Here is a 12,716-nt window from a genome sequence, read left to right on the forward strand (position 1 = left end):
GCAGCCCCTTTTTAGATGCTGCCGCAGTGCCCTCTGTGGATGCTGCCGCAGTGCCCTCTGTGGATGCTGCCGCAGTGCCCTCTGTGGATGCTGCCGCAGTGCCCTCTGTGGATGCTGCCGCAGTGCCCTCTGTGGATGCTGCCGCAGTGCCCTCTGTGGATAATGCAACACACCCCTAGATAAGGCCACAGTGCCCTCTGTAGATAAGGCCACAGTGCCCTCTGTAGATAAGGCCACAGTGCCCTCTGTAGATAAGGCCACAGTGCCCTCTGTAGATAAGGCCACAGTGCCCTCTGTAGATAAGGCCACAGTGCCCTCTGTAGATAAGGCCACAGTGCCCTCTGTAGATAAGGCCAGTGTGCCCTCTGTAGATAATGCAACACACCCCTAGATAATGCCAGTGTCCTCTTCAGATACTGTCACACACCCACTTGTAGATAACGCCACAGTGCCCTCTGTAGAGGCTGCCACAGTGCCCTTTGTAGAGGCTGCCACAGTGCCCTCTGTAGAGGCTGCCCCAGTGCCCTCTGTAGAGGCTGCCCCAGTGCCCTCTGTAGAGGCTGCCCCAGTGCCCTCTGTAGAGGCTGTCCCAGTGCCCTCTGTAGAGGCTGCCCCAGTGCCCTCTGTAGAGGCTGCCCCAGTGATGTCAGGGGCTTGCCCAGAGCTGGAGTCCCAGGCAGAGCGCTAGTAGGCTCTTCCTGGGACTCCAGCTGTGCTCCTGACATCACTGGGACTCCTGCTCTGGGGAAGCCCCTGACATCATTGTCGATGTATGGACAGCGATGTCAGAGGCTTCCCCAGAGTCCCGGAGCAGAGTCGATAATAGCGCTCTGCCCGGGACTCCGCTCTGGGGAAGACCCTGACACACTGTCCATATATGGGAAGATATGTCAGGGAATTCCGCATCGTCCCGGAGCAGAGCCTATACTAGCGCTCTGCCCGGGACTCCGCTATGGGGAAGACCCTGACACACTGTCCACATATGGGTAGCGATGTCAGGGAATTCCAGAGTCCCGGAGCAGAGCCGACACCAGCGCTCTGCTCGGGACTCCGGCTCTGGGGAAGCCCCAGACATCGCTGTTCATATGTGGACAGCGATGTCAGGGAATTCCACAGAGTCCAGGAGCAGAGCCGACACCAGCGCTCTGCTCCGCTCTGGGCAAGACCCTGACACACTGTCCATATATGGGCAGCGATGTCAGGGAATTCCACAGAGTCCCGGAGCAGAGGCGACACCAGCGCTCTGCTCGGGACTTCGGCTCTGGGGAAGCCCCAGACATCGCTGTTCATATGTGGACAGCGATGTCAGGGAATTCCACAGAGTCCAGGAGCAGAGCCGACACCAGCGCTCTGCTCCGCTCTGGGAAAGACCATGACACACTGTCCATATATGGGCAGCGATGTCAGGGAATTTCACAGAGTCCCGGAGCAGAGCCGACACCAGCGCTCTGCTCGGGACTCCGGCTCTGGGGAAGCCCCAGACATCGCTGTTCATATGTGAACAGCGATGTCAGGGAATTCCACAGAGTCCAGGAGCAGAGCAGGCACCAGCGCTCTGCTCCGCTCTGGGCAAGACCCTGACACACTGTCCATATATGGGCAGCGATGTCAGGGAATTGCACAGAGTCCCGGAGCAGAGCCGACAACAGCGCTCTGCTCGGGAATCCAGCTCTGGGGAAGCCCCAGACATCGCTGTTCATATGTGGACAGCGATGTCAGGGAATTCCACAGAGTCGCGGAGCAGAGCCGACACCAGCGCTCTGCTCGGGACTCCGGCTCTGGGGAAGCCCCAGACATCGCTGTTCATATGTGGACAGCGATGTCAGGGAATTCCAGCGTCTCGGAGCAGAGCCAATACTAGCGGCTCTGTGTCCCGCGGGCCGCAGATGACAGCCCCAGGGGCCGCATGCGGCCCGCGGGCCGCGTGCTTGAGACCCCTGGCCTAGACAGATACAATTGTGGCAAATATGTCTACTGTCCTACATGGGAATGCTCATATCATGGCCCACATGAAACTTGAAAGCCAAGTATGCAAACTCCGCTCCACCCACAGGGATTAAAGGGGTTGTACCAGAATCGGCAATTATCACCTACCTACAGGATAGATGATAATTGTCAAATCGCTTGGGGTCCCGAACCTACCCCTGTTCATCCTCACTGCACTGTATTTATCTGTTTCCCTCACTCCTATAGACTTTGAATGGAGTGGCAGTGAACATGATCGACGACCACTCCATTCAATGTCCTCCTCACTGCGGCCAAGCATTGAGAAGGAACAAGGGGTTCGGGACTACCGTTCTCGCGATCGGTGGGGGTCTCAACGGTGGGGCCCCAGCGATCAGATAAATATCACCTATACTTTGGATAGGTGATAATTGTCAATTTAAAGGAGGCCACAGTCTAATTTAAAAAAAAATTGTGTTTTAGAGCCACATTCACATGTGGTGGTTTTGTAAAGGATTTTCAGTGTGGATGTAAACCTTTTCACATGTGTTTGATTTTTCCACTGCAGATTTGGAAAAACCACAGCATGCCTATTATGTTGCTGATAAGCTGCAGATCTTCGCCGCGATTTTCACCCTTTGCACTACAAGATAAAATTTTGAACAAATAACTGATAATACTCTTTACATTCACTATGATGGAAATGATTTCCCACTTAATGATATATGGTAGCATGGCCTAGTTCTAGCATTCCAGAAAAGGGTCTCAGCGGGAGAAATGTGAGGGGGGTGGGAAGGGGGCGAAATAACTCTATTTTGCAAGTGCAGAGGAATGACAGAAGCGCCCGAGAAGAACATGTTCTTGTGTGAGAGAGACATTTAATACTTCAACAGGAACTACAGCTCTAAGTGCTTGGTTTGAGAAGAATTACTGGGATAAACCACAATAACGAGAGAAAGGAATGTGACATTTCAGAGCCGACTTCCCAATAACCCTTTGGATTATCTTATCAGAAGTCATTTACACTGAGACTTACATTATGGCTGCTTTTGTGCGTTAGCACTGGCGTGTTCACATCACGTCAAACCAATACGTAGGAGGTATACCCCAACATAGAACTCCGACGTTGGGCTCCGACACATACCACTGTACAGCCAAACAGTAGTATACATCACCTATTGGGCACAACGTAAAAATAATATATGTTTACTTTTATTGCAGTTGCCTCCTGTATAGAAAATGCACAGTTTACTGCACTTTCCTTTACAGTAAAAAAAAAGTTATGCAGAGGCTTACCATCACAATGGAAGCCAAAAGGACACATATTTGGCCTCCGTTTGGTGAATGGGGTCCAGTGACTAAGTTCGGCATATGCACTGGGAGCTTTATTGGCGCATATGCCAAACGTGTTCACGAAACGTGAGGTGAACAAAGCCTTTGACAAATTTTTTACTTATATTTGTGTATTGGTTTATTTTCATTATTGAAAATAACAATTGCTTTAACAGAGTCATACTGTTTTCTCATCAGGGTGTAATAATGGTAAAAACGCCTGCTGTTGAGTAATACTATGGGTGTTCCTAGAAATAAAATTCCTGGACCCGGGACTCACACACTAATGTCTAAGTAAATAGCATCAGGAGATTCTTAGGCAGCATTATCTATAATGTAGCTCGACATGTTGGGCCGGACCCTTCGATTAGAAGTATACCCAAAGTTTTTACGGGATCATTTACTGTAAAAGTACACATAACACTGTCAATGTTAGATGCTATCAGGCGTGGGATTGCACAGTTATTCTATTAAAGTAGTTTTCCCACCAAGTACATTTATTATCCATCCACAAGACAGGTGATAAATGTTTATTCGTTAGGGGACCCACCATTGGTACAAATCATGTGTATGCGTTTTTTTTTTAGGGGGAATTTTTTTGTTACAGGAAACAAAGCAACTTTTTTGGGTCCTATAAAAAAAATACGTATTTTCATTGTACTGATTTAGACTGATACACTATCAGCATATTTTTTGCTTTGAAATCCATTTAATCTTGAAGAATCAAATCAACTCCAGTGAAGAAGATGGTGGGCCTGTTGGAGCATGCTGATTGAACCTCTTCTGAGATGTTGGACTTGAAGATGGAGAACTGTGAATGAAAAGCAAAGGAGTATTTAAGCATTAACGTTATTATGTAGACATAGACTTAAATGAGCTATTAAAATGGTAGAACTGGAATTGTCTGAACCTTGGTGTAAAACAGTTGTAAAGAACACGTCATGTCCATCAAATGCCACCATAGGGTCATATTCATTACAATGTTTACACCATCTTTGCCCAGTAGAACATACCAAAGAATGTATTCTCAACCAGCAGATATATCTGCAGGGCTATTTGAGAGTAAAAAAGAATCCCAACTGCCAAGATAAATCTAAATTGAGATACATAGGAATTGACAAAGTTGTGTGGTGTAGAATTTTTATTTCCCTATTAGGGCATTTTGAGTTGTCATGGTCCCTCATCTATTAGCTGGAGCAAAGAGCAGTTACAATGACACTTCCCCATTGGTGTTGCTGCAGATAAATTTCACATTTGCTGCCAGGTTCCCACACAGATTACGGGTGGTCACTTGGGTTCCTGCAGGAGGACACCTTCTGATCAGCTTATTTCTTGGGGGACAAATCTAACAAAAAGGAATTGTCTACAATCCATTTAATGGGTAGCTATAGCTACAATTATGCATTTACATTACTACAATTATTGTCTGATATGTATCTGCATAAATCAATGGAAAAATAACTAGAAGAAAAATCTAATGAGTTCAAGTCTCTACTAAAATGCAACACACACACACACACACACACACACACACACACAAGGCAAATTTTAGACAACGGTAATACGGTGCACTCAGTGGTGTCATTAAGAATAACCATGGGGAGGCCGAGTGTTAAGTCACTTAAAGGTGAGGTCCCAAGAACCATAATGTAGATGATTAATTTGAGATAACTGGGGGCCCCAATGCTTGGACCCCCACCGATCACTAGAATGGGGGTCCTGTGCCCCTCGTTTCTCCTTACTGCATGACTACTGTGAGAAGGAAATAAATAGAGCAGTGATCAAGCATGCGTGTTGCCGCTTCATTTAAATTCTATGGGACTGACGGAGATAGCGGAGTGCTCGATCTTGGGATAACCTCTTTAAGAGTTGTCTAGGATTATTAAAAAATGAGCTTTTTGTGCCACATCTGTCTTTGAACTGTGTGTGTTATTGTAGCGTAGCCTCCTTCAATTTAAAGGAAATGTGTCATCAGAAAATGACCTATTGTTTAAACCATGTTTTTATGTTAAGCATAGTCTTTAAGAATTTTTAATATTTCTTACATTTTCTATGTCATTATCTACTGTATATTAAGAAATAATCCTAAAATCTTGCAGTTTTCACCCTGGCCACTGAGCCTCACAATAGACTGACACTTCCTGTTCTGTAAAGATCACTTCTCAGCAGTCATCTCATTATCATCACAGGCTGGAGTACAATGAAAGGCAACTCGTATATATATATATATATATATATATATATATATATATATATATATATATATATATAAAACACATAATCCACCATTGTCAATAGGTGATGGTCACAGCTCTCCTCCTACCCCTCTCTGCACAATGAACTCTGCACATGTCACTGATCATACCTAGAAAACTATAGAAGTCAATGGATCCCCTCCCATTCACAGGTTCCTATGGTCTATGTGGCTGCTGTAAAGCATATCTCTAAGGCCTTCTTCACACGGCCATGTTTGGTCCGTGAGATACGGACAATATGTTGACCGTATTTCCTGGATCAAACACAGTTCAAGGAGCCGGACCCCTAGCATCATAGTCATTCATGATGCTGTGAGTCACTGCCTCCCCGCGGAACTACTGTCCCTTAGTGAAAATATGATTACAGTATGGGTCGCTATAGTGACCATCACTAAATTTCTTCATATTTATATATATCATACCCATCGTAAGTGTTATGGAAAAACTGGAATTAGGAACCTTTAGGCCTAAGAGAGGTCCCAACTCCATGAGAAAGAAAACATTTCGTGAATCTACTGAGCTACAAGTCTTATATACACACAGGTCACTGGCTGTAGTTATACCCTTCATCTTTCTTTTCATATTGTATTTCAATTAAATGCATTCTGCAAAAATAATGTTCTGTACCCGTGAAGCATCCAGGAATTTTCTTCAGGAGGTGATAATGGTGGAAAACCAGTGTATGTGCTGTTCTCACTGATAATCTGCTGGGATTCGGATACAGAATGGTCCACCTTTAGTATTTCATCTTGCTTTTGGGCCTGCTCAAATGATTCCTCCATTAGAGTGTTTTGGTCTTCTGATGAACACAGCTGAGCCAGTAACTCGGAACGTATGAATTTTCTTACCTGTTTGGGTGAAATAACCACTCGTGTAAATGAACAAAATGTGTTCAGACATGTTTACCTCCCCACATTACGACAGTCATTACTTTTTTTTTGTTGTTGTTATTGACGACACTGTATGCGGGAAATTTATTTTGTGGGACAAGCTGTATTTGTTTTTGGCACCTTATTGGGGTACAGATAATTCATTTTATAGCAAAAGTCCAGAAATAGCGGTTTTAAATTAATTTGTTTCTAGCATATAAAAAAATCTTTCCCATGTTTATTTTTAATTCTGTGTCCCCCTTGGTTATGCTACTAATCTGTGCTGCTGGGGACGGGCTCTGAGCACAGTCAGTCTCCTTACCCCTCTTACTTTCTCTGCAGATAGTAACATAGGATGCAGAGTAGTGAAGATATATACTGTGTGACATCCACATTATGCATTCCCTAAGAAACCAATAAAAATATACTAAAATAAAACAATAATGGCTGAATGGGCATGTGCAGGATTCAATTAAGCTGTCAGGATGCAGAGCGTTACAATCCTAACAAGATGAGGAGTCTCCTCAGATATGTTGCCATGCTACTGCAGAAGCTCTGCTCCTTCCCTGACAAGCAGGGAAAAAAAAGCTATTCTATTGTCTGCATTGAACAGAGAATAACTAGGAAGAGAACTGGGTGGGGTGTTGTATAAAACGACAGTATTCCCGATAAGCGGTGTTCAGGTGGAAGAGGAGGAACCTTGCCGTAGACAGTGAGCAAGCCAATTCCGGCCTAGTGGGCCTGAAATTGACAGATCATTCCTTACATCAGGGATGAGTGTCCTTTTCTATGTCTATAACAAGTGTATGCCAGCCAGCTATCATTCACCAGCCTGAACCGCCATGTGTAAGAGACTGTGCCTCTCATATTGAGAAGTGTTTTTTATTCTGCTGTAGCTGTGTTTATCATTAAGGTAGTACGCACAGAGTCTTTGTAGGCAGATTTTGAACTGCCAGCGTTGTTTTAACGCTTTTTCTGCGTTTTTCGCAGCGTTTTTTGTCTGCGGCTGTTGAAACTAATGCAAGAACTGCCGGCAAAGACACATCAAAGAACACTCAGAAACTAACGCCAAATGTGTTTTTTCTGCCTCCCAATGATTTAAAGGAGGTCAGAGGCGGAGACTGCGGCAAGAATGAACATGCCACTTTTTTTCCCACGAGCGGCCAAAAGTCGCCGAGAAAAAAAACACCTCTGCTTGCTATTAAAATCAATGGAGGGCGATATCGGCTTAGTAAAGTTTTGTTTATGTAAACTTTCCTGCTATCCATTCGATCTTTCCCATAAGACACCTGCAAGGGGCCGTGCACCACCCTAAGATCCTTCTATCATCTTTACATGGATACTTAATATATGTGTTTTTATAATGTTATATGACATTCTATTCATTAAAACTATTTGTTTCTAATTGTGTTTATTCTACTAATCTTACTGATTTGATTTCTTCTATTTTTTAACTACAATTTATTAACAGGCACTCTTACAGGACTGTTATAGGAGACATGCTGGGCCCCAGGCGGGGCCGCACCATCCATGAGGCGAGATGAGCTTCTTGACTCAGTGAGTATGCAAAGGTTTTTTTTCCTCTTAAAAGTATGAGTGACATTATCTACAGGGGGGCTCTAACTACAGGGGGCTCTATCTACAGGGGCACTATCTACAGAGACACTATCAACAGGGGAGGCTATATGTGGGGTACAATCTACATGGGGTTATATGTGGGGCACTATGTACAGGGGGGCTATATGTGGGGCACTATCTACAGGGGCTATATGTGGGGCACTATCTACAGGGGGCTGTATGTGGGGCACTATCTACAGGGGCTTCTATCTACAGGGAGATCTATGGGTGCCACTATCTACAGCGGGATCTATGTAGGGCAGCACTATCTACAGGAAAGTCTATGAGGGCCACTATCTACAGGGGATCTATGTAGGGCACTATCTACAGGGGGCTTTATGGGGGCCACTATCAATGGCAGGCACTATCTACAGGGGCTCTATGGGGATCACTATCTACAGGGGCTCTATGCGGGCACTATCTACTTGGGGCTCTATGGTGGGCAGTATCTACAGGAGGCTCTATAGGGGGCACTATATATGTGGGGCACTGTCTACAGGGGGCTATATGTGGGGCACTGTCTACAGGGGGCTATATGTGAGGCACTTTCTACAGGGGGCTCTATGTGGGGCGTTGTCTACAGGGGGCTCTATAAGGGGGTACTATCTATAGAGATGAGTTGTGCAGCAAAAAAGGTGAGGAAATGGCGGCGCTCCTCCGAGACTCTATATGAGGTGGAAGAGTGTAGATTGCCGGCTGCCACCCACTGCGGTCCCTCTGTGCTAAATCCTTAATACCTGGGACAAGATATATATATATATATATATATATAGAGGAAGGCCAGGAAAAGATGCAGTCTAATCATGGGCATCTGCGCCAGGCTCAAGAGGATAAGGAACGGAGTCAGGTAAGTATGATCAAGGAGATCTTTAATTCAGAGGACGGCGCATTTCTGGACCGGACTGGTCCCTTCGTCAGGTCAGTATACACTAGTTGCACGTGTAGAGTGCACGTTTATGTAGTAAAAAAAAACAGGAACACACCGGTGCACAGCAATTCAATATTCATTCAAAATTTCAGTAGCCGTTACGGGATTAAAACACTTTGTGGCTTAAAATTGTAACATCATGATATACTCAAACAGTACATGTTATTTACTATCTATAGAGGGCTCTATGGGGGGCACTATATACAGGGGGCACTGTGTGTGTGTGTGTGTGTGTGTGTGTGTGTGTGTGTGTGTGTGTGTGTAGGACACAGTGTATCGGACACAGTGTATTGTGCTATTATAATGAAGGACGCAGTGTATGGCGCTATTATAATTAGAGGTGCAGTGTATGGCACTATTATATTTAGGAGCGTAGTTTATAGGTGCAGAAATATTTGAAAAGCGAGAAGCTGAAGACATCTGAGCAGCAAACTGCAGAAATGGGCTGTGGCCGGGATAAGTCATCATAGAGGTCTGAACCAGATGGAGAAGAAAATTGAAAAAGAACAACTAGAATCTGAGAAGACATCACCTGTGAGTCCCTTAATGTAAATTATTATTCTGCCTCTAATCAGTAGTGTAGTCAATGTATGATCTGCAGCTAGATGATGGGTGATGTGTTTTTTTTGGTGAAACAACAACTCCCAGCATATCCTTACCATTGTTCGGGCCATGCTGGGAGCTGTAATTTTGCGCCGTACACACCTAGACGGCAGGGGTTGCACTAAATTGAGCTGTATTTTTGTTGGTGCTGTATTTATGTACTGAGCTTTGTTCTGGTGGTGTATTGATGTATTGAGCTCTGTTCTGGTGCTGCATATATGCACTGAGCTTTGTTATGGTGCTGTATATATGTACTGAGCCTGGCCCTGGTGTTGAATTTATTTACTGAGCTTGGTTCTGATGCTGCATTTATGTACTGAGCTTTCTTCTGGTGCTGTATATATGTATTGAGCTTGGTTCTGGTACAGTATATATGCATGAGCTTGGTTCTGAAGCTGTAATTATATAGGATATATTTAAAATAACAAAATTGCAAAGCAGATGGATTTTTTTCAATTCATTGTATATTTAATGGGAACCTGTCAGGTAGTTTTAACCCCTTGAACCACCACCATGCAGTAATACATGACCTGACAATATTTCCAAAGATTCCCTTGTATGTTTTTTTCAGATGCAGCAAAATCTTTAAAATCAACTTTTAAAATGGCGCACACTATATGCTAATTACTCATTAAAGGGTCATGGGGTGGTTCCGCTATCCTGAAATTCACATAGTCCTCCTCCAAACCCACCTTTCCATGCTTGATTGACATCCCCCTGGCTGTTATACATCAGTAGTAGCCTCCTCAAACTTTCTCGGATGCGCCATTGCCTTGTACTACTTGGGCACTCACCATGCAATGAGGTGTATTCTGCTCGGCTTCATCGATGTACCACGCATGCCAGGGGAGTACAAGGCAACGACGCATTCGCCAGAGTTGGAGGAGGCTGCTAGTGATGTAGAACAGCCAGGGAGATGTCAATTAAAATCTGGGGGCGCCATTTCAATTTTAGCCTCAGGCAGCAGAAAAGCTAGAATTGGCCCTGGCCCCAAGCTGTCACTTTACAGTCCCCTCCCTTTGTTTAGACTACTTAGATGCCACGCTCACTACTGATCTGAGTGCAGACAGTAGTAGAGAGGCATATAAACAGGAGTTCCATATGAACTTAACATTACAGGTTAAGGTTATATACAGATTACTTGTTTTATGGAACCATTAAGACACATACATCTGCATAGTAGCTGTATAGGCAAATCAGCAGTATATTTTTAATCATATTTAAATGTAATTTTAGAACTAGTTCACATCATGTTTTAGCTGTACGTTTAGCATATACGTCAGGATAGCTCGGCATCAGAAGCGCTCTGGCCACAGACTTTGGCCCTTGGAAGGTTCCTGACTTCACTGTCCATATATGGGCAGTGACTCCAGGGATGGAATTCCAGGCTCTGGCCAGGGAATCCAGCATTGCAAAACTTCTTAATTCACTGTCCATATACGGACAGTGACGTCAGATTCTTTTCAGGGGAGGAATCCCTGGCCAGAGTGTTGCCGACGCTCTGGCCGGGGATTCCTGCATCTTAAAGCCCTAATGTCACTGTACATATATGGATAGTGACGTCAGGGGCTTCTATGGACCCGCGGCCAGATGGCTTCGGACGCTCTGGCTGGGGACTCTGGCATTGAAAAGCTCTTTCTATCACTGTCCATATATGGGCAATGACATCAGAAACTTCCCCAGGCACCGCGATTCAGGTAGTGCTTTGCCACGTGGTTCAGGCGACATATCCCACGGTCTACCTTTACAGTTGGATACCTCCAGCCTTCCTTCTGAGGTTTATGTTGGTAGTGCCAACATATACCTCTGATGGAAATCTATAAAGTGATGTGAACAGGGCCTTAGATGCATCGGAGTAATAAAAAAAAGATTTGCAAAAAGTGTATATATTCTGTAATACTAATGTCTATATTTGTCCCATAACGTATCTTCTTAACCATTAACTATAAACATTTGTGAATGAATTTTCCTGTTTTAAGACCGGAGAAAAAGAAATGCTGCCATGGCAAAGATTTCACTTTACAAAAATAAAAAAAATGTGGGAAAGTTCAATGTTCTTTAAAGAACTTGTATAAACAAAACTAAGTTTGGGGATTGCACGCATTTTAAGAACACGTGTTCTTTATAACACTAGACACACTTGTATGCCGATTCTGCCTACTGTCTCAATCACCTCTTATGTGACATTTAATTGAATACATACACACGTGCATTCCAGTGAAATTTGATATAAACTTGCTGCACGTTAACTGGAATTGTATTCAGAGCTTCAAGGCCTGACCCGATAGGTCTCCTTCCCCAGCTATACATTTTCCTTTGTTCTTCATTTAATTCACATGGAGTTTTCAATTTCATATAATTATACATCTGAGAGAAGTTTTGTACATTCTCTGCGTTGTTTAAACCTTTTCTTTATACAATCAAACTTCTTTTTATTCTTTTCATTTCTATTTAAATATAAATAAAATGGCTCCAAATACATCATAAATGTTATAGACATTGACCAGATACAATGTTGATAGATTTTGTACAATTAGTGGAGTGGAGCTACCTTGAAATTTGTAACAACATTTCTTATTTTACTATTTTAAACCAATAGATTTTATATATTGATTTTTTTCTTTTTTAACATCTCATACTTTTGTCTAACTGTTGTAGGTATGGCGATTTTCATAATAACTAATCCTCCGAAGCAAAGAACCAGGGGAGAAAATTTACCTATGTTGACTAGACAAATTCAAATTAAACTGTCATGAGACAGTGGAACTTTAGATAGAGGTATCTATAAGGCTTTGTTCACATCTGCGCGGGACTCCGTTCATGAGTTCCGTCGGGGCTTTCCGTTAGGGGAACCCATGAACGGAATCCAAACTGAAAAAATGAAAACCATAGGTTTCCGTTTGCATCGCCATTGATTTTAATGCTGATGGATCCGTTGCAAATGGTTTTCATTTTTCACCGCTGTTTAAGTGTTCTGTAGTTTTGACGGAATGAATAGCGCAGTCGACTACGGTATTGATTCTGTCAAAACGACGGAACCCTTAAACAACGGTGGCAAACAGAAACCATTTTCACCGGATCTATCACCATTGACATCAATCGTGATGCAAACGGAAACCTATGGTCTCCATTTGTTTTAGTTTGGATTCATTTCATGGGTTACCCTGA

General features: G+C 43.8%; 1 protein-coding gene and 1 long non-coding RNA gene across 2 annotated transcripts in view; one reads left to right on the forward strand and one right to left on the reverse strand.

The window, feature by feature from the left end:
* LOC142657846 (uncharacterized) overlaps positions 1 to 12,716 on the forward strand; it is a 484,403-nt gene that overhangs the window by 181,159 nt on the left and 290,528 nt on the right. The window lies entirely within an intron of this gene.
* DNM3 (dynamin 3) overlaps positions 3,105 to 12,716 on the reverse strand; it is a 194,078-nt gene continuing 184,466 nt past the window's right edge. Inside the window, exons 15-16 of the mRNA XM_075832025.1 lie at positions 6,159 to 6,379; positions 3,105 to 4,087 (exon numbers count right to left, since the gene is read on the reverse strand). Of these exons, the coding sequence (XP_075688140.1) occupies positions 4,000 to 4,087; positions 6,159 to 6,379 (309 nt within the window). The 3' untranslated portion in view covers positions 3,105 to 3,999. The remainder of the gene's footprint in view (positions 4,088 to 6,158; positions 6,380 to 12,716) is intronic.

Source organism: Rhinoderma darwinii, chromosome 7 (assembly GCF_050947455.1).
Source record: "Rhinoderma darwinii isolate aRhiDar2 chromosome 7, aRhiDar2.hap1, whole genome shotgun sequence".
Taxonomy (NCBI): Eukaryota; Metazoa; Chordata; class Amphibia; order Anura; family Rhinodermatidae; genus Rhinoderma; species Rhinoderma darwinii.